Here is a 21,734-nt window from a genome sequence, read left to right on the forward strand (position 1 = left end):
AGAGCTGCAGCAGGCATTGCTTTTGTCTTCAGATAAAGAGATTTAACATTACTCAGGAGTCCAAACTCTCCATCAGATGCTCTCGCTGCCCAGCATAGTTTCTCTTTTTGGCAGTTTTTCTGCCAAACCATGGGCAACAAGACCTTGTTGAACTTTTTCTCATTTTGCTGCAGAATCTTTCGTCCTTCAAGTTGAGGTCATTACTGAGAAGCACTTATGACTTTAACTGCATTCACAGGGCGGGCACTTTCCAGCTCTGGGAAAGTGTCACAACTTCACCATGGGGGGCAAGCTCTGTAGCAAATGGATGATGCTCTCAGTGCATCTGTGAAGCAGTAGCAGCGATGGTGAGAAAGTAAATGAGAATGCCACAATAGTGAACAGAAACATGTGATCCAGTGGAAAGCATGACAGCGACTGCAAATGACAGCACCAACAGTAATACTTACCCTCCCGCCACAGTTTGTCTTATAGTGAGAGAGAAGAAAAAGGAAAATTATATTTTATTGGAGCAGAATTACACCCTCCACAAAGCTAAGGAGATGTGGAAACAAGAGGAACTTAAGTCCAATTGGAAAAGTCACCCCTTAACTCAGAAGGTTTAGAAATGTTTTCAGAGAGTGAAGGTAAAATCAATTCGCAATCTTTAAGACAAAGGGAATTATACCACAGAAAAAAAAATGCCTCAGGAGACCGGGTGCACCTTACCCACATGGCATCCATACAGTACCTTGGCTTTGCAAAACTGCTATCAATATTTACCACAAATGACACAAATCTACTCCTTCTAATGCCACCATTCTTAAAAGATGAGATTTAAAGTTGAGTTCGTGAGCTTTCAACAACACATGCATAGACAGAGGTGGTTTATGTGCCCCTCTATCAAGCTATGTGCTCTATATTATTTTAAGAGTGTTGTTCTGATTCTGAGACTACACTAATTGCAGTGTTGTGTCCAGGATCATGAGCTGGTACTCCAAAGCCACTAGTGGTGTGGAATAATCAAAGCACAATAACATGGAACCTCTGTGATGCAAATCTCTTCAGAGGATGTAGCAATCCCTTATGCAGCAGCTCTGTAGGACCCACGGCTCTGTCATCACCAGACACAAAGAATTCACAGAGAAATTACATGGCTATTGAGTCACTTCAGCTCAAATACTTCCCTGGAGGTGTTTAAGGCTCGGGTGGACGAGGTGCTAAGGGGCATGGTTTAGTGTTTGATAGGAATGGTTGGACTCGATGATCCGGTGGGTCTCTTCCAACCTGGTTATTCTATGATTCTATGATTCTATGATTCTAAATCGCTGCCTAAGCTCATGTCCAGGTTAGAAGCTGCATTAGCCTTTATTAGTAAGATGTTGCCAAATAACTCTCTGCCCAGTGCTCATTTGTACTTATAATCCTCCTGGATGCCTGTGAATAGCTTGGTGAGGGAACTCAGAGGCAGAGCTGTACTGAAGGAACTTCTTTTATTCAAGGACTCTCTGATATTGCACACATGAAATCTTATCTGAGGATCTCTGTTCCCTTAATGAGGCAATGGGTGCTTGCCTGATGACATAGGGACCCTGGGAAAGGTGCATGGGCACCACTTAAAAATACCCAGCTTGATCCCCACTTTCTCAGAGAGCATGAGAGCTGCAGGGATCCACTTGGCACCACTGCAGTGTCCACAAACAGGAGCAAAAGGGGCAATCCTCAGTGCACTAATGTTCCCTGAGTAACCTTGTCAGCTACAAATTATTGGCTATCTGTACTTCTTGGGTGGCATTCAAGTTGCTTGAATGCAGTTATCCACATGAATACTACATCTGACTTTGAAGATAGACATGCTCTGAGCTGGAGGATGTTGGACTGTAAACCTCTGACGTGAACTTCCCTTCCAACATTAACTTCTATGATAGTCAAGCTCCAGCCAGCTCTAAAGCAATCACCTCACCTGACAGTCACCTATTTTTGCACAGTTGAAAGACAGTCTTGGCTCTTTTGGCACTATGGTGACTGCCGTGAGTGCTTAGTACATGTGGAGACACCACCTCAAGTCTGAATTTGGCCCAGCTAACTTCTGCTAGTTTAGCATTAGAAATGGCTGAGGCTTCCTAAAGTTACACCAGGGAGTAACGATGTTTGTTTATCATCTGAATCATTTTCTGGTCATGACTTTTTCCCTAAACTGACAATACAGGGGACCCAGGCATTATGCACAACAAATGAGGTGCCTTGGTAAGAGATGATTTTGGAGGTTTCAATTCTCCTCCAAGCTTTGGAGAATTAGAGGTGCCTTTTCAGTCACCATATCCTCTTCCTCTAGGATTAAAACCCATCTCTGAAAGAAGAGATGAATATCTTCCAGAGCTGGGGCAACTCTATGAAAAACCCTATGTGACATAATAGTGTGTTCTGCATCATTGCCCAACTCTAATCCAAAACCATCCTTTCAAAAGGCAGTGGACATCAAACAGAACAAGCAGTCTTCATAGACAAAATCTTGGATATAGTCTGCTAGTTTATGCTGTCTGGGAGGTCAGACTGTCTTGTAATACGCTCTGGCCTGAAAGTCTAGTAATCTCTAGAGCCTTTTCAAAATTAGATACCCAAGTGGCTTTGGAAAGACCTTCAAAGGCACAAGAGACACTCATCTGAGTAACTGAAAACTACAGGACTTGAGAGCAATACCATTTTCTGACTGGGGAATTTCCACTGAACTGGAGGCTGGCTGATGTTGTGCCCATCTACAACAAGGGTCAGAAGGAGGACCCAGGGAACTACAGGCCTGTCAGTCTGACCACTGTGCCGGGAAAAGTCATGGAACAGGTGATCTTGAGCGCTATCATGAAGCACACGCAAGAGAACCGGGTGATCAGGTCCCATCAACGCGGGTTCATGAAAGCCAGGTTTTGCCAAACTAACCTGATCGCCTTCTATGACAAAGTGACTCGGCTGCTGGATGAGGGAAAGACTGTGGATGTGGTCTTCCTGGACTTCAGTAAAGCCTTTGACACAGTTTCTCACAGCATTCTGCTTTGGAAACTGTCAGCCTCTGGCCTGGACAGGCGAACACTCTCCTGGGTGGAAAACTGGTTGGATGGCCGGGCCCAGAGAGTGGAGGTAAATGAAGTTAACTCCAGCTGGAGGCCAGTTACAAGTGGGGTTCCCCAGGGCTCAGTGCTGGGTCCAGCCCTGTTCAATGTCTTTATCAATGACCTGGATGAAGGCATTGAGTGCACCCTTAGCAAGTTTGTGGATGACACTAAGCTGGGAGGAAGTGTCGATCTGCTGGAGGGTCAGGAGGCTCTGCAAAGGGATCTGAACAGGCTGGACTGCTGGGCTGAGAGCAATGGTATGAATCATAGGATCATAGAATCACTAGGTTGGAAAGGACCCACAGAATCATTGAGTCCAACCATTCCCATCAATCACTAAACCATGTCCCTGAGCACTTCATCCATCCGTCTTTTAAATATCTCCTTCTTGGATGTGGTGCCCAGGTGGCCAAGAAGGCCAATGGCATCTTGGCTTGGATCAGAAACGGTGTGACCAGCAGGTCCAGGGAGGTTATTCTCCCTTCTGTACTCGGCACTGGTGAGACCGCACCTCGAATACTGTGTTCAGTTCTGGGCCCCTCACCACAAGAAGGATGTAGATGCTCTGGACTGTGTCCAGAGAGGAGCGATGAAGCTGGTGAAGGGGCTGGAGAACAAGTCTTACGAGGAGCGGCTGAGGGAACTTGGGTTGTTTAGCCTGGAGAAGAGAAGGCTAAGTGGAGACCTTATTGTTCTCTACAACTACCTGAAAGGAGATTGTAGAGAGGAGGGTGCTGGCCTCTTCTCCCAGGTGACAGGGGACAGGACAAGAGGGAATGGCCTGAAGCTCCACCAGGGGAAGTTCAGGCTTGACATCAGAAAAAATCATTCACAGAAAGGGTCATTGGGCACTGGAACAGGCTCCCCAGGGAGGTGGTTGAGTCACCTTCCCTGGAGGTATTTAAAGGATGGACGGATGAGGTGCTGAGGGGCATGGTTTAGTGATTGATAGGAATGGTTGGACTCAATGATCCTGTGGGTCTTTTCCAACCTAGTCATTCTGTGATTTTTCGTATTTGAATAGGCTGTTTGAGTACACTACCTAGAAGCAAACACACAGATACTCCGCACTTCATCCCCAAGAATGTGCACCAGAGATACGACACACTGACACACTGATTGCTGACCCTTGTCCTGCTGGGGAGGTGACCTTTGTGATGTTATTGTAGAAAAGAGATGCACTTCTGGCTGGTTTTCTGTAAAACCCTCCATTTCTGAGTATCTGGTTAGGTTGGCAAGGCTGCACTGGGTCCACTCGGCATGACATGACTGGGCTGACTTAAGGAAGGACACTGTTGTTCCCAGAGATCAGCTGTCAGGATCCCAGGCAACCCAGAGCTAATACGTTACAAAAAGAGATGGGGGAGACAGTTTAGAACTGTTCTAGGAGTTGCACACTTCATTTTTTTCGTGGAGGCATGTCTTCATCTTTTCTCCATTCCTTGCATTTCCAGCAATTGTTGTCTTCACCCACTTGGGTTGAATGAGTTAATGGTTCAGATGGAGAAGGCAAAAGATCTAAACACAGCATGCAGTTGCCAGAAGCTTTTGCTTTAGGATTAGTACAGCATGCACACGGCCTGGGTTTGACTGGTTGTTGTGTGTACAGGAAGTAATGCATATCCTCAAAGCTTCTACAGGGGCTACACAGCGAGTTGACATGGACTCCACTCATTGTTTATGGGGTCTTTCACTAGGGTATCCATAAACTCTGCAATGTGTCCTCTACAGTTCAATCAGGCTTTCCTCCATGTGGGTTCCCTAGAGCTAAGGAGAGCAGGGGATACAGTTCAGAGCAGGAGGAGAAGGTGGGGAGGACACTCACATAGATGAGGTGCTCCCGATAGCGGATCAGCAGGTTCCTGAGAATTCCAGCCTCGTTCAGGTCCCCCAGGCGGATCATGTCCTCCACTCCATGTATGGAGGTGGGGTGCATGGGTTTGATGTGGCTGGCATTCTGCGGTGAAATCCAGTGCTCCTGGGAAGTGAGTGAGGACAAAGAAAGATAAGTCAAATGAGTGATCATTGGGATGAGAGACGAAAACAGCCCACCCTAGACAGAAGGACTAGATAGAAGAAAATACATGTGAGAGCATTAGCACACAGGCTACAACTTCCATCCTGGGACATGCCAGTGATTAATTTGAAAGATTCCTAGCAGAAGAAGGAGAACATCTTTTGGTTTACTGGAGCAGCAAATGACATGAGACATGAGCCATCCTGGCAGAAGCGTCATCCAGAGCTGCATGGATATGCAGCACATCAAGGGTGTTTCTAGCAAACAGCAGATTTGTTGTTCCTTTCACACAACTACATATTCACATCACTGGTTAACCCTCTGCCACCAAATACTGGTGAGCAGACAAGATGATTCAGAATAGGAGAGAGGGATGCAAGGGGTGAAAAAATCACACTTTCATTGGCAGTCTCATTTAGACTAAAGGGCTTCAAAACCTTCTACAAATTTGACACGGACCCTGCTGAACCAAATCTCTTCATGCCATCCTTGAAGGGAATGAGAGCATTCACAACTATGTCAGGCTGGAAGAAACATTATAAAGGACAGAGCAACTCCTCTGGTGATGCTCTACTTGTGATGTTCCTCTAAAATAGCCACCACTGCAACAAGTAGAGGTGGGAGGTTGAAGAAGGCTGGACAGCAGCAGAGGAGCAGCGGGTCAAGGATGATTTGCTCAAAGCACTATTTAAAGATACTTTGGAGGCTTCTGCTATCATTGTACTCCAGAAGCTTCTCAACCTTTCACTCCCAGTACCACCACAAGAGTCTGGACACAATGTTACCTTGCCCTTACAAACAGAAAACTCCGGCACAGTTGATTCCCAAGACTTATGAGAAGCCCATGACTAAGTCAGCCATCATGATCCTATGACCCCTGGCCTAGCCAGACACACAGAGAAGAAGGGTCATTACAACCTTTTGTACGTACATTGCCTTCATCATCCACAACCTGGATCTGTCCAGAGTCACACAGTTTAACCACTGCTCCAATGGGGACATCGAATTCTCGTCCAGTTTTGAGGTCCATCCACACATAATCCCCCTGGAACCAAAGAGAGGACAGTTACGCTCAGGGCTGCAGGACATTCAGCATCTCTCAGGATCAAAGTTGCTGATGTCTTGTACCCGTATCATTGTTGTGAGTCAAATGACTTCCTTTGCAAACCACACATCATCCTTTTTCCACAGATGCTCAGGAAACCCCTGCAAGGTAATAGCAGTGGGGTATGCTCCACACAGCATACACCCACTGCACAATCTCTTTGTTTCACGAGTCCGTGAGTGTGTGTTGGTCACAGACCATCCAGCAAGCAGGTTACAGACCAGTGATACAGGCAGAAAAACCGAGGTTTCCCTCTATGCAATGTACAAGCCTAGAAAGTCACACTAGGAGATGGTTTTGACTCTGGAGAAACTGTGTATGGAGGCTTGTGGCACATTTTTATCTTGCAGGTAACCACTATCAAATATACATTTTCCTTTCTTGGCTATTAGTAGAAAGGGGATGAGCAAATCCAGTTCCTTCCTGAAGTTGTGCAAAGCTTTGACATCCATAACCTCAAAGGAGGAGGAGTGTGAAAAACTGTGTCCTTTTGTGTGTTTCAAATGTGTCACCTCTTCCATTTGTGACCTCTTTGTTTTCATTTTGGAACACACAGGGAGCAGTTGACCCCTATCCATTCACTACATGTCACTGGTGAGCCTATAGACCTCTTGTTGATCCTGCTTGGCAGGGACTATCTGCTCATCAGCTTTGTGGATATTAAATTACTGGAATATAAACAGGCTTTTAAAGAAGCTGTTTTCCTCAATACAAAAACAATCTCTAAAGTAACCCCAAACTAACCCCCCAAGCAGGATGCACACTCTACAAAACAAGGCAGAATTATTTCTCACCCCTATTTTCAATGTGAAGAGATGCTAAAACTGGGAGCCACCTAGTTAAATTATTGTCAGGCGTGTTCGCATCAAGGATGCAAATGTACTTTTTCATGCACCTGAGTTTAATGTTGTGAACTTGTAGCCCCACCTAATGCCACATATCTGGAGGCCAGCTCTACTTGTACTTATTAAGCATGATGCAAATGCAGTATCTACCTTTTGAAGTTGTGAAAAACTGCTGAGAGAAGGATAAGTGAAAGACAGGAGTGATCCCTTTTCATGTGCTCTGATATAAACCTTTTTCTAAGCATCCACTATCTACCATTTTTATGGACAGAGTATTTATAGATTTCAATTGACCCAATGGGCTGATGAACAACCTTCAGCTCCACTCCGGGCAGTGGGAACTGGAGACATCCAGCAACAGAAAACATGGTGAAACATTCATGATCCGAGTCATTGCTTACCAGGACCTCTGAGAGTTACTAACCTGTCAGTGACACAGGGATGCAAGACTATACTCAGGGACCCACACATGGACACTACACATGAAGTGTCCCCAGCTATTTTGTAGTAGACTCCACCCTTGCTTGCTAGTTTCACCTAAGACACCCTGCTTACATGGAGCTGAGGTTAGCTTAGGTTTTCTTTTCTTCAGAGAGTTGTGCTACAGCACTGTTGTAAGTATCTTTATCCAGCTCATAATAATGTAATATTGAGATCTTTTTTTCTCTTTAACTGCCTTACCCTCACATCTCATAACTCAGTTAAAAAGGAAAAAAAAAGTCTAACGAATGCAGCAAATCATGCACAGATACATTATAAATCCACTTATATTAATATTTATTTCTTAGCTCCTTTGATCCAAGACTTTCAAAGCTTTTCAGAGTATTCAACACTGTTATCCTTGCTGCATAGCTAGGTAAATTTATGCACAGCGTGGGTAACTCGATCAAGGTGTCAGCAAAAGAAGAGCCATGATGCTCAGTCCCTGCTCAGTAGAAAGCCTTTCTGATACCTCAGCAGCTGTGTAAAAATTGCTCTCGATCAAGAAAATAAGAATTGTAATGCTGTTTTTTTTTAAATCTCTAATTTTGAACAGATGTAAAAGCAGCCTATTTCATAGGTTCCGTTACCACACAGCTGAGATAAAAAAGCAGTCTGCTCTCCCTAAGGTAAATTGATACTGTACTACCACTGAGACAACTCCTGTGCTTTGCCTGCCTAATGTGCAGAGTGCTTGTCCCCTCAAAATGCTCTTTCTAAACACATTAAAGTGCAGTTCTTAATAATGGTGAAAAAAGCAAGTCTTATGGGATGGGCTAAGCTGGTAAACTCAGAAAGGTCTAGGGGGGCTAAAAAATGACATCATTTATTAAGAGTGGTGACCTATTTCCTTCCCTGACTTTAATCAATTTGAATTAAACTCCATGGAAGTCACTTACACTCCTTCCGCTGATGCAATCACCTTTGGATCAGCCTAAAAATCAGCAGATATATTGGGGATTTCAGGGCAAATTGGGGCATTTCGTGCATTTACAAGCTTGGGAGGACTGGCTTATATGTTGCATAACCTGCCTATTGCCCAGACTGATGCAGTTTATTTTCCAACACACACGACAGAGTACTGGAGAAGTGAGAACACCAACAGTCACTTCAGAGTATCAACATGGTCCAAGTCTTCCTCCTCAATGCAGCCACTGGGTGCTAGTAGTGTCCATTCTGGGGCTCTGGGGCAGACCCTCAGGACTTCACAAGCTATGGGCACTGACAACCAAACAGCAGTGCAAGAGGAGGAAACAACATGATGAGTACACTCAGACCACTACAATTCATGAAAAGGAGCTTCGAAATGCAAAGAGCAAGAAGTTTGCATCACAGGAGAGCTGCAGTGCTTGTGGGGGAATTAAAAACTCAGGAGGAAGGGGAAAGCAGCTGGTACAAGCGGTATGAGGATCCCACCAAACAGTGAGACCAAATTAAAAGTATCTTGAAAGATTCCAGCCATTCTCAGAGCTTGAGACCCCATATCTTACCGCTAAAATGGTCGTGGGCTTCAGGGCCTGGTTGACATTGCGGAGTAGTGTCCATTTGCCCTGGTCTCTCTCCTGATCTTCCACCACCTCAGGGCATGGCTGCACAAAAACGACTTTCTTCCTCTTCAGCATCTCTGAAATCTTGAAGCAGTATTTGTCCCTCTCTCTGCTTTCTACGTATATTCCACCATGAATGCCAGAGAGCTGTGGCTGGTTTGCTTTAGACCTCCAGTGTGATCATACCTGCTGCTTGCAGGACACCCTCTGACCCAATTCACAGTATGGCTCTTGGTAAAGATCTTCTAACAGAAAAATTTCCATGTCCCAGCCATGGTCCTCCACTGGCCAGCTAACGTGCTCACTTCATACTACGAGCTATGCAAGAGTTTCAAAACAAATTGAACAACTTTGCTTCTCTTCACTTAAATTCTTCCAGCCTCTCCAGGAAGGGGTGATACTTGGTCAGCGACCTGAAGGTACTGAACCACCTGTTCTGCAAAAATGCCTGCAGGATTAACAGGAAACTTCTTCATTTGCCTGTGACTTCTCTCCGTTACCTTCCTTTCTTAGTGAAATAATCATCTGCCAGCTTGAGGACTTTCAGCACAGAAGACGCTCAAGTACTTATTAATCCACAAATGCAGTCAGTCCCCATGCAACACATGGTATTTAATTAACCTAATACCTTTACATACCAAATTAACCAAAGTGCAGCGGGAACTCAAAACCAGAGACCATCTGCATTTTCTTTAAACTGATCGCCTTGAGTAGATCCATAGCAACTGAATTTTAAATAATTGAGTAGAAGGTGTTCAGAGCAGCACAGCTTCTGTGCCTATACGTGAGAGGACAGCTGAGGCTGTGGATGAAAATGTGCTGAATATGAGGACCATGGTGATGATGAAGTCGCGCTAAATCTACACACCTTCTTTTGCAGTCTCTCCTTGCACATAGAGACAACTGTTCTAGAAAGGACTATTCGGGCCTGCTGCCCTAGCCAGAAGAGCACAAGACAATTTACAGTCACACCTGATTTGCTTTTTCCTGTCCTATCCTATATACACTGGAGATTTCTCACTTTAAACTAGGAAAGGCTTTTCTGCTCATTTAGAGAATTTAAGGGGCCATTCTAGCTGGGCCCCAGGAAGGACTAAATAAATGCATATAAAGGGACTCATGGGATGGGCTTTTTGGTTTTGAGCTGGGTCCTACAGATGTTCTTCGCTCATCAGTACACCCTTCCCCACTGCCACACCACTGTAACTGGAGCAGCAGATCTGAGAAAGAGCAGCCAATTTATTTACCTCAATTTGCACTGAGCAGACATTACAATCACTGCTCAGCTAAACCCTGTACCACATTTCTGAGACTGTGTATCTCCGTGGGCTAATGAAGAATAAACTAAGGAGCAGAGGAGCTGAATGGCCCACATTATCCTTGGAGCAAAGTAGAGATGGAAGCCCGGAGGGCTGAATTCAGTCTCTGCAGTCCCGTTACAGCAGTGTGTTTATTTTACCCCTGACACTGGGGCTGCTGGAGGTCTGTAATTCCACATATTTCCTCTCATTGCATATGTTTTGCATCGCTCCTCCGATAGTAGGAGGTTTACTGGGGACTTGTTAGACAGTCACGTGTGTCAGCCAGAGCCACTCAGCATTTGCAGTGCTGTCTGTCTGAATGGCCTGAGCATGCTGACTCCTGGAAACAGGAAATCCCATCCCTCCGAAGGGATGGCCCAGCTGGAAACCAGCCTCCCTTCTGTATGCATCAAGAGGCAGAGCAACAGCATTAAGCCACCTATCAACATGCTTTTTCTAAGGGAATGTGCTATGCCTAACGCAGGGAGCAAATAAACATGCTTAGGACAATAAGGGGAGGGACATCATGGAGGAAACCAAACCTTTAGCTGGCTGGCAGCCTGTCAGCAATGCCATCCAATTTAGATTGCAGCTCCCCAGTGTAACATTAGACTCTTCATTGCAGAGATAGGAGCATGAGCCTGAAGAGCCATGCTGGACCCTGATCTGATGATTTACTACACTTCAGCTGCAGCAGGCACAGCTGAGAACAAGGTCCTGCTATGACACACTTGGTGTATATACGCAGTGAGGGGCAAATACTTGTCCTAAGGGACTGATGTGACCCAGGCAATAGGCTTATGCTGCTGCTGAGATATGAGCTCCTATTTAGTGGTACCGTGGTGGTATGGACCTCAATGCTGGAGACAAAAGGGAAATACTACCAGCAGGGACCACCTTCAAAGGTGATGAGCCACCTAATATAATATAAACTTGGGTTTCTTTGTCTAAACCTGGTTTTCAGACTCAAAGCAAATGTACCAGACTCTTTCAGGGCTGAGGAAGAGTTCTTGAGCTGGCTGTATTGCAGCCATCACTGAAAAGGTGAATTGTTCAGTGATACAGGTGAGGTGGGACTCAACTAACCCAGAGCCCGTGTCCACCTCTGAGCAAAACATTCAGATCTTTGCTAGATGATCATTATAGGTCTCTTGCAACTGAAATATTCTAGTCTAGTCTAGCTTACGTTTAAGGGGAAAAAAGAGGCACTTCTACGGTCACCTCTGCATAAAGCAGGTAATTAAACTAGGTCAGATGATACTGACCTCAAGGGGTATGTGAAGAGGACAGTTTCCACATAGAAATCTACAGTAGAGGTGTCCAAACCCAGCTAAGATGGATTCTATCCCCAACATGGGGGACCCTAAGCACTGATATTCAGGTAAACGTTGAAGGACGTGGAAAATGCCTGGTTGTCAGAGGCTGGCAGTGGACTCAGGTCAGTAGTGGTCTATTGATTACTCCTTGCAGCTCTAAACTTACTTCTCTAAAATAAGAAAGAGGATACCTGACAGTATGGCTGTTAATGCACTGAGTAGGCCAAATGTGATCTGCGTGGCTTATCTCCAAAAATTGACAGAAAACAACCTGTTTGTGCAGCTTTTTTTTTGTTTTGGAAATAGGCACAATCACAAACTCAGATCTCCAGAGAGCTAAATCCAAGCTGAGTCCTTTACTTCTTTACTGTCTGTCTTTGAAGCAGAAAATCCTTAGTGCACACAGACATAAGTGCTAACACAGGCATTCCCCCAGCTCCAAATTTCAACATGATTTGGAGAGCAGACTGAAATCTAACCGTATTGGTGCTCTGCAGCACGTTATTGCAGTGCAGACTTCCAACTGCTGCTGGAATCCTTTGGACAATACAACGTCTGTGTTCTACTATAAACACATATCACCTCTAGATATCACCTGTCTGATTCAGTTCAGCTCTTGATCACATGGGTGCTCCCTGCTCAGTTTAATGAAGCTTCTCCGGGATTCATGGCTGTGCAACCCAGGGGAGAATTATGAGTGCTCATCTCTATTCTTTGCACTCATCTTTAGTTATGCAGTTGCCACTGGCATAAGAAAAAAAAGCTGGGAAAGGAAGAACAAGCTTGAATTTCTTCTTAACCACAAACCGTAGTGCAAAGAATACATATGCTAGTAGTTGGTAACCCTAATAATTTTCCTGTTTCATAAATAAATAAAATTCTCTTCCCAATTTCTCGTAGCACATCAGGCACCAGCTGTCAGCCAAGGTAACATGCTGCAAACAAAGGCTTTCTGAAGCAAAGGCAGATATGCAAGAAGAATTGTTAAATAATTCAATAATCAATGCACTGGTTGCTCATCCTGTAACTTTGATACTGACAGGAAGGAAAAAACCAACCCACAAACGTGGCACCTGTCCCAACAATTTCCTATTTGGTGCTGAGGGATAGTCAAAGACTCTGGGAGCAAAAATGATGGATTTAATGAGGTTTGCAGGGGCATAATCCAGCATGGTTTAACAAGGTCCAGCTCCCAGTGATGCCTGACCTCACCCCTGGCTTTTGGCAAGGAGCTTGTTGTTGACTGTTTGGGATCCCTCGGCTCAGGATCGGGTTTTAAGCGTGCAGACAAACACGGAGATAGAATATTTAATCCGTAACTCCTACAGCATTACTATGAGAGGCAAAGCAGAGAATCCGGCAATCCACTGACGTTACAAGAAGATTAGGCTGGCCCCGGGCGTCACCCACCCAAACACCGTGCCAGAGCACTGCGTATCAAATCTCACACAAAAGCTGATGACCACCACTTGGGATGCGATTGAAAAAATCTGTTAAGACGCAGAAGTGGAACAGGAAATGAAGACTGAGCCTTTTAGTCCTGTGGCTGGGTCCCATTCTAGTTTGCAACGGGAAGCACAGTGGAAAGCCCTTACCTTTAGTCACCCAGAAACAAAGATTTTGGATATTATCCTTTAGATACATCTTGTTCTTTGTGGCAAGCTTTAGAAAGACGGGACCAATTTGAGCACTTCCCTATGGCTGGACAATACAGTTAAACTGTGTGCTCCTATCCCTTTCTTTGATTTGATCCCACGGAGAACTGGCTGGGGGAATTAACCTATCAGCAACATATTCACACCTTTTAGCAAAGTATTTTGCTGGTTTATCCCCTGAACTGGCTCATCAGGCAATCAGCAAAGCCCCAGTGAAGCAGCCGTGTAAGCAGCAGGAGTATGCAGCTGGCAGCATGGCTGGGGGAGCAGAGCTCCTGTTTATGCGGGTAACCGCCATGGCATCGCAGAGCAGCACTGCTGGAGGCTCTCCCTCGTTCATGGATTAACTTCCCTGCGTGAAGGCAGAGAGCTGTTTGATTAGATTCATGAAAGAAGAGTCCCAACATGCAGAAGACGACTGCAGAACTAGGCAACAGATGGAGGTAATCAGGTACTTCCACCCAACGTTTTTCTGCCTCTGAAGCATACAGCCTTTCCAAGATCACAATGATTCAGAAACAGGACACAGCTTGAATTCCAATGTATGATACTGATGAAGAGGGGGAAAAAAATAATTATATGCAGTAATGTAAATTGGAAGGGATGTTTTTCATCCTGGCTCAGAAAGGCTGTTCAAAGAAGCCAAAAAGCAACCTCATGAATTGAAGTATTTTACCTGATCTTATTCCTGGGAAAACAAACCAGGATTTTTTTACCATCTGTAATAAAAATCTCTTTCATTTTTCATGCACAATCTGTCAAATTCTCTGAGTTTCAGATGGTGTAGGCAGCTTCACCTTTCATGCTCTGGGAAGATCCTTTCTCCCTCATTCTTTACTTCAGGCTCCTTCTTCTCTCCTTCATGTCTTTTCAAAACCTCACTGAGATCTAGCCTGCAACTAGTTCCTGTGTACCAAATAGATGTGGGACTATTGTAATCTGCACAGCTTTTCCTGCATAAACAGAAATGTAGATATAGTGCAAAGAAGTGCTTAATCCTAGTAAAAATGTATTCTTTTCCCATTTAGGAGTTGTCCATACTTGTGTAAGTGCAGTTTTCCCAGCAGAAACGTGTCTATGCTAACAGTTCGCATTAGCTGAAGTAGCACCGGTACACCTAGACAAGTCCTGTCATTTAAAGTATTGTGTCTCATCTTTAGGAATATTGAATGAAAGGGAAGTGAAGCTGCTTTTCCTTCACTGCCACACCAGATCTGAGAGTCACTGCCCTTTTTACACACTGCCTTTGCGTATCCACTGAGAGTTGTCTTGGTTACTGAGGAGGGTGAGGAGATCTGGAGGAAAGTTAGGTTGCAGTTCAATCAATAGCATCTTGAGGGAGTTTGTGATATAACTGCTTAAGGGAGAAGAGGACTGCTCCAGGGGTGTGTTTGAAAATCCAATTCCTGAGAGGAATAAATGACAGGAAAAAGCACAATGGAAAACATTAAAATAATGCTGGAAATACTTGTGTTGCGATCAAAACCATCTTCATACTGGTTTTTGTTCCTTAGGTGCCAGCCACAAGAATGTGGAGTTTCTGTGATAGAAGTAGAGTCCTTGCAAAAGGAGAAAACATACCGTCAAAAAAAATCTTGAGAAGGTGAAGCATCTGGACTTTTCTGTCATCAGGAAACAGGTAATAAAAAAAGAATCCTACTACACAGAGCTGTGCCATGGGCTCTCAGCAGCACAATACCAGCCCCATCTGCTGTAACTCTCTGGAATTACCAAGCGCATGAGGAGGTTTGTTTCTGATGATATTCCATGGGTTTTAATTCATCTTTCACTCTAATAGTACTTCAAGCGGAATGGGGAATGACACAGTGTGCATTTTAACCCCAAATTTCACACCACCACAGCTGGCTTGTGGTAGAAGGTGCGAAACTCCAGAAGGCTCTGGAAGAAGATAGGGACCCAAGAAGCCAAGCATGTTAATCAACAGTCTAAAGGAAGTAGTCAGAAAGTCTAGATAGACAAACCCTAACCTAGAAGTTACAAACAGAGAAAGAGTGGAGTGTTTTGGTTAACAAAAGATGATAAAGATAGGAATAATCATCACTATTCGAATCATAGTTGTAGGTTGGTAGACTCAACACAGTTACTTTGTTGGATCAGGACATGTACAGACGTGCACTGTGGATGCCTTCAAACCGTGAGCTTGGGACAGTTTTACAGCTAATGGTTAATAGCTGGTTGAGCTCATATTGAAGAGATTTGTCTTTCAGAGGGCAACTGAAGCCAGACCCTGAACATCAGTCCTTTATGAACACACAAACACAGAAACCTGTTTCAAAATCCAAGTCCCAACAAATAATCGACAGTCATTAAAAGCAAAGCCACAGTGGTAGCGACAGCTTGAAAAACCAAGCTGATCCTGTTTGTGTTTGATAGGAACAGTTGGGTGTTTGATAGGAACGGTTGGACTCGATGATCCAGTGGGTCTCTTCCAACCTGGTTATTCTATGATTCTATGATTCTTACATGAAATTACCAAGGAATGGTAGCTTGTAAGCTTGCCAGTGGGATTAGACTTTCATATGGACATCCTGAACACTAGTAGCTAGAAGAATAAAATCAGAAAAGAAATAAGGTCTCCACATTTTTGGGACAGCAACTAACTCCTGTATCCTTGGAAATTTTTATTTTCCTCATGGGTATTTTATTACATGGACAGTCCATTCTACATGTGCTGCGCAGTCTGCACAGTGGGATGTGGCCTCCAAAGGGGTTTTGTCCCACATTCTATCTACTTCATGATGAAAAGGTTTACATTACTAATGGGTTTTGTTATATGTCACTCCTGGAATGAAACTTTGAGCATTGTTGTGGGTTTGCAAGGTGCTAGCATGGCAGAGATCCTGGTCTAGCAACAGGCAGCTGGCTGATGCTCATATGAAAACCTAAATCATGTAAGGGAAATTAATTCATGTGAAGAATACTCATCAATTTTATATTTGTTTTGAGAAACTCAGTAATTGCCATATAGCCTTGATTTTGAGACTGAAAGAGTATTATCACATAGATGTGTTTCTGTAAGGAATGGGCTGACCGAGTATCATCACGGAAACATGGTTAATGCCTCTGTTTTGCTGGATGCAAATGCTCTTTAACTTCAAGCATCTGCTTAATAGGAAAAGGCTGCCTGTCTGCCTTGCACCGAATCTAGCAATTTTATGGGGTTAAGGGGCAGTAAGATGCCTTCACAAAGTGATTTGCAGGTCATAAAAATGCAGTGTGTGACCTTAAGAGTAATTTGCCGGCAATGGTTCCGGCAATAAAACATCTTGCTGGGTGGTAGGAGATGCTCATAAATAGCTCACATTTCATTCACACTGATTGCACAAAACACTTCCAAGTTGTGGTGCACTAACCACTGGCAAGGCTCTGTCCCAGACAAGTGTTTTTCCCTGTCTTAACAACCATCAATGTTTGGTTCTTTCTTCTTCAGAACACAAAATAATCCAACCTCTTTTTCCTCTGGGTTCTGCTAGAGTGACTCTAGGGAAAGGACAGAGGGCATCTGCTTCTGGTAAAAGAGTGGGGAGGGAGTAATACTTCCAGCATTTAAGTGGAATCGCCTCAGGCAGGACATGAAAATGGGTGTGCAAGGTTAAGGTGCACCAAAGGACCATTGAGGGTAACAGCCCACCTTCACCAGAGGCCCATGTGGATCCCTAGGGCTGAGTTGACAAGTCTGTAGAGATACTTCTTTAGAATACTATTCCAGCCCAAAAATAAGGGGACACCAACCAAAGCCAGGAGGGACTAGGTTTATCAAAAGGCAATGGAGATGGATATAATACTTGGAGAAGTAAGGAACCCAGACAAGTGCTGGAAGGGAGATGTATTCAAGACTACCAACCAAATAAATCACATCAGGCTGGAGAAACCCCTGAGCTGAAAGTTCATAAGTGGAGACCAGGAAATTAGCTGAAGGATAAGAAACTATTGGGAGGAAATTACAGTACAGTCTTACTCATCCCTTGGTGTTCACCAACAGTGTGTTTGGGATGAGACAGACCTGGGTCTGAACACATACAGTTCACAGAATCACAGAATAACCAGGTTGGAAGAGACCCACCGGATCACCGAGTCCAACCGTTCCTACCAAACACTAAACCATATCCACCAAACACTAAACCATATCCACCAAACACTAATATGTTCCCAACACTATAACTCTGTTCAGAATTCTATAATAACTTTTGTTCAGAAACAGAAGCCTTCATAATTTATAGCTAGCAGAGTTTTCTCCTTTAACAAAATTGCCTAATGGAGGATGAAATCTTTGTAAACTTGTAAGACTGACCTTTCTCCTATGCAAGAAAGCAGCTGCATTCTTCTGCTAACACCACCTCCCTTGTATAGATAGCAGCAAGGGGGATTTGGAAAGGAGAGGAGGACTGATCCTTCATATCAACTTTTCATGTTTGCAAAACCCGCATGCACATAGACGTAGTCAACAGCAACAAGGCAATTCCCTTACATAGCAATAGTCTAATGCACAACCTCTATATGAGCTGGCCAGTACTGCTGACCACTAGCACAATATCCATGAATATACCCAGGAGTGGCAAAATAGAAATGCAAAAGCATCAGCATACAAATTCCCAGGTCCCAATCTACACTTATTAATCTCATTTCCCCACCACTGAAAGCACCAGTAGAGGTATTTAAAGTGCCAGCTGGCTTATCAGCATGTCTTGAGCTATTTCATTCACAGTATTGAATATTCTCTGCTCTTTTTTTTTTTCAGAACAGTCTCCTTATGTGTATTCTAGTAAGCATCCAAATCCTCCTTCTGTTTTGGTTATATCTATAAACCAATTAAAACTATATTTAGACCTCCAAAATTCCTACTGGAAATCTTCCTTAGTGAATGCTATTTCACCAAAACCTAAAATGCATCATATGTAAACAAAGCTTCTCATGGAAACGCTTGAGTTTGGCATGGGGTTTATTATTTTGATGGTCTCATTGGAATCTATCTTCCAAGTCAGCTTTTAATTCCAATTTTTTTTTTTTTTTAATTGACCAGGCAATGGCATCTCAGCAGATATTCTGTGTACTGCCAGACTAACTTTCTCATGAGAAAGAAATGTCATTTTTTCAATTTGTGCTATTGAAAGGGTCTGTTATTGCTTTCCTTCCTCTGGGCCCCAGGAGCTGCACATAGCTTCTTGAACCTGATTGCAGAAAGCCAGCACAAAGAATGGTTTGGGATTTTTTTTTTTTTTAGAAAAACAGCTATAAAATATACACTGTGCTAGCAAATGATGCCGTGGCTTGCAAAAGGAATGAATGTCTTTATCAATGACCTGGATGAAGGCATTGAGTGCACCCTTAGCAATTTTGCGGACGACACTAAGCTGGGTGGAAGTGTCGATCTGCTGGAGGGTCGGGAGGCTCTGCAAAGGGATCTGAACAGGCTGGACCACTGGGCAGAGACCAATGGCATGAGGTTTAAAAAGGCCAAATGCCGGGTCCTGCACTTGGGGCACAACAACCCTATGCAGTGCTACAGACTAGGAGAAGTCTGTCTAGAAAGCTGCCTGGAGGAGAGGGACCTGGGGCTGTTGGTTGACAGCGACTGAACGTGAGCCAGCAGTGTGCCCAGGTGGCCAAGAAGGCCAATGGCATCTTGGCTTGTATCAGAAATGGTGTGACCAGCAGGTCCAGGGAGGTTATCCTCCCTCTGTACTCGGCACTGGTGAGACCGCTCCTCGAATCCTGTGTTCAGTTCTGGGCCCCTCACCACAAGAAGGATGTTGAGGCTCTGGAGAGAGTCCAGAGAAGAGCAACGAAGCTGGTGAAGGGGCTGGAGAACAGGCCTTATGAGGAACGGCTGAGAGAGCTGGGGTTGTTCAGCCTGGAGAAGAGGAGACTGAGGGGAGGCCTCATTGCTCTCTACAACTACCTGAAAGGATGTTGTGGAGAGGAGGGTGCTGGCCTCTTCTCCCAAGTGACAGGGGACAGGACAAGAGGGAATGGCCTCAAGCTCCGCCAGGGGAGATTTAGGCTGGACATTAGGAAAAAGTTTTTCACAGAAAGCGTCATTGGGCACTGGCAGAGGCTGCCCAGGGAGGTGGTTGAGTCCCCTTCCCTGGAGGTGTTTAAGGCACGGGTGGAGGAGGTGCTAAGGGGAATGGTTTAATGTTTGATAGGAATGGTTGGACTCGATGATCCGGTGGGTCTCTTCCAACCTGGTTATTCTATGATTCTATGATTCTAATTTCATGCCATAAGGGCCAAATCTTTCAGTAGTGTACATGAACATCATTCCACAGATGCGTCTATGATGCCAAACCCACAAAATACCACGGGCTTACTTTTAATGCCTGGCTGTTGAATGTTTTCCACTTTTGCAAGAGGAATTTGATGAAAAGCAAGGTCACCTCAAACAGGCCGAGCTGCTTGCCTGCTGCACAGCCGTGTCGACTTAAAGGTCTACCTTTTCTCCAAAATCTCTCCAATTGTCATTCCCTATATCCCATCAGAGAACTGATCTGAGTAATAATAACACCAATAAGTAAGAAATAAATGATGCTGAAGGTTTTTTTTAAAGTACTTGTAAGTCATGTGATTTCGGTGAAATTATGAACATGGTCCAGCCATATACGGCAGGTACTGGAGGGCAGACAGAGGGAGGTGGGTGTTCAGGGATGGAAACGGGACTGGATGAGACCCCTTCACTCTGCTCTGTTTGCACAGCTGGGATGAAGATGCTCCCTCCTGTTATGAACACTAATCAGAAGCTCAATGGATGGAGTGACAACCAACAGAGATCAACCCTTTCATTGATGTTTACCAGTTGGATAAGGTGTGTGAGGAGGTGTAGGGGGTGGGATTAAAGGTTTTCTGATCTCCCTTCCTGAATCTCATTCTTGCAAAGGGGTTGTTAGGTTGGCCAGCAGCCCCTAGGTTCCATCACCTGCTGCAAAATGGCAATGTGAGGTTCAAGACTCATTACAAGCTTTTTCTTTACAGAAAGCGTATACAAACAGCTAGACTTCTTCAGAGTCAGGTTATAGAATCATAGAATCATTTAGGTTTGCAAAGGACCCTCAAGGTCATCAAGTCCACCACTAAACCATGTCCCTAAGCACCACATCTACGTGCCTCTTAAATACTCCAGGCTCAGTGACTCAATCACTTCCCTGGGCAGCCTGTTCCAATGCTTGACAACCCTTTTGGTGAAGAATTTTCCCCTAATATTCAGTCTAGATCTCCCCTGGTGCAACTTGAGGTTATGATGAGTTGTAGGGCTTAAGAAATAAAAGGTAGTTCGAGGGTCTGAATTTCTCTCTTCTTGCTCCACACTCCAGGACTCAGCAAGCTGAATCTTATCCTTAAGGGCTCTAACAGACACAGAGAAGTTACCATCAAGCAAAATAAGATGATATGTAAGCTGTTCTGCAAGAGCTGTCCCTAGGGATGTAGATTTTCCTGGAGAAACCCAAGGTCCCAAGATTAATTCAATGAATTTTGTTATTGAATGCTTTGAAGTCTCATATACCCTCAAAATAACATCCCATTGGCTGGGCATTTTGCTACTACCTCTTAAAAAAGCAAAACAGAACTCACACATGTACCAACTCTCATTTCAAGCCTTTTCTATCTTGAGATCAAATAGACTAAGACTCAGTGCATATACTTTGGGGAACACAGATGCTGAGAGCTTGTCTAAGATATCAAAAAGCAGGAATAAGCATATTTCAGACAGACTCTCTAAGAGGCAGGCTATCTCCACACCATGGCTAAGATTGTTCACTCTACCTTTATTTGACATCATGTAATTTATATTCCGCAGCCATAGCACTGCAAGAACATCTCCCTAGCCTGCAGCTTCATTTTCTGCACACAGCTACCCCAGCACTTTAATTGTCCCATAAATTTGATGGAAAGGATCTGATGCAGAGAGCTGTTAAAATGCCAAATGTCTTGAGCACTGCAACTAACGAATGGGTCCCAACGATTCATGTTTCAATCTGTATGCAAATGTGCCCTTTGCTTGGCTTGTACTGGACTTTTCATTGCTGCATTACAGCTATCCAGGGATGTCTCAGACTCATAGATCAGACAGATACAAAGCATAAATTGGAGAAGATTTAAATTATTCAGTGTTTATGAGAAAGAGAATCCAAACAGTGGGCTTACACTTTGCTTTTTATAATAACATGATTACATATCAGCTCTGACAAGACCTACAGTAACGCTGTTTTTCTCCCCCACCCTTTCCTCCTATGAAATATATAGCACAATGAATCACGTAGCAAAGCTAAACACATATTATCTAATAACAGCCCAAATAAATATATGTCAGCTCCAAGTAAAACTGCTGCTCACAGAGCCCATCTGAAAAATATCTGTGAAGGGACC

General features: G+C 44.2%; 1 protein-coding gene across 3 annotated transcripts in view; it reads right to left on the bottom strand.

The window, feature by feature from the left end:
* Positions 1-21,734, bottom strand: part of MYO7A (myosin VIIA) — a 102,362-nt gene that overhangs the window by 57,698 nt on the left and 22,930 nt on the right. For all 3 annotated transcript variants that reach the window (XM_069883277.1, XM_069883275.1, XM_069883276.1), the window contains exons 3-4: positions 6,035-6,148; positions 4,912-5,064 (exon numbers count right to left, since the gene is read on the bottom strand). In XM_069883277.1, coding sequence (XP_069739378.1) covers positions 4,912-5,064; positions 6,035-6,148 — 267 coding nt within the window. The remainder of the gene's footprint in view (positions 1-4,911; positions 5,065-6,034; positions 6,149-21,734) is intronic.

Source organism: Phaenicophaeus curvirostris, chromosome 1, assembly GCF_032191515.1.
Source record: "Phaenicophaeus curvirostris isolate KB17595 chromosome 1, BPBGC_Pcur_1.0, whole genome shotgun sequence".
NCBI lineage: Eukaryota > Metazoa > Chordata > Aves > Cuculiformes > Cuculidae > Phaenicophaeus > Phaenicophaeus curvirostris.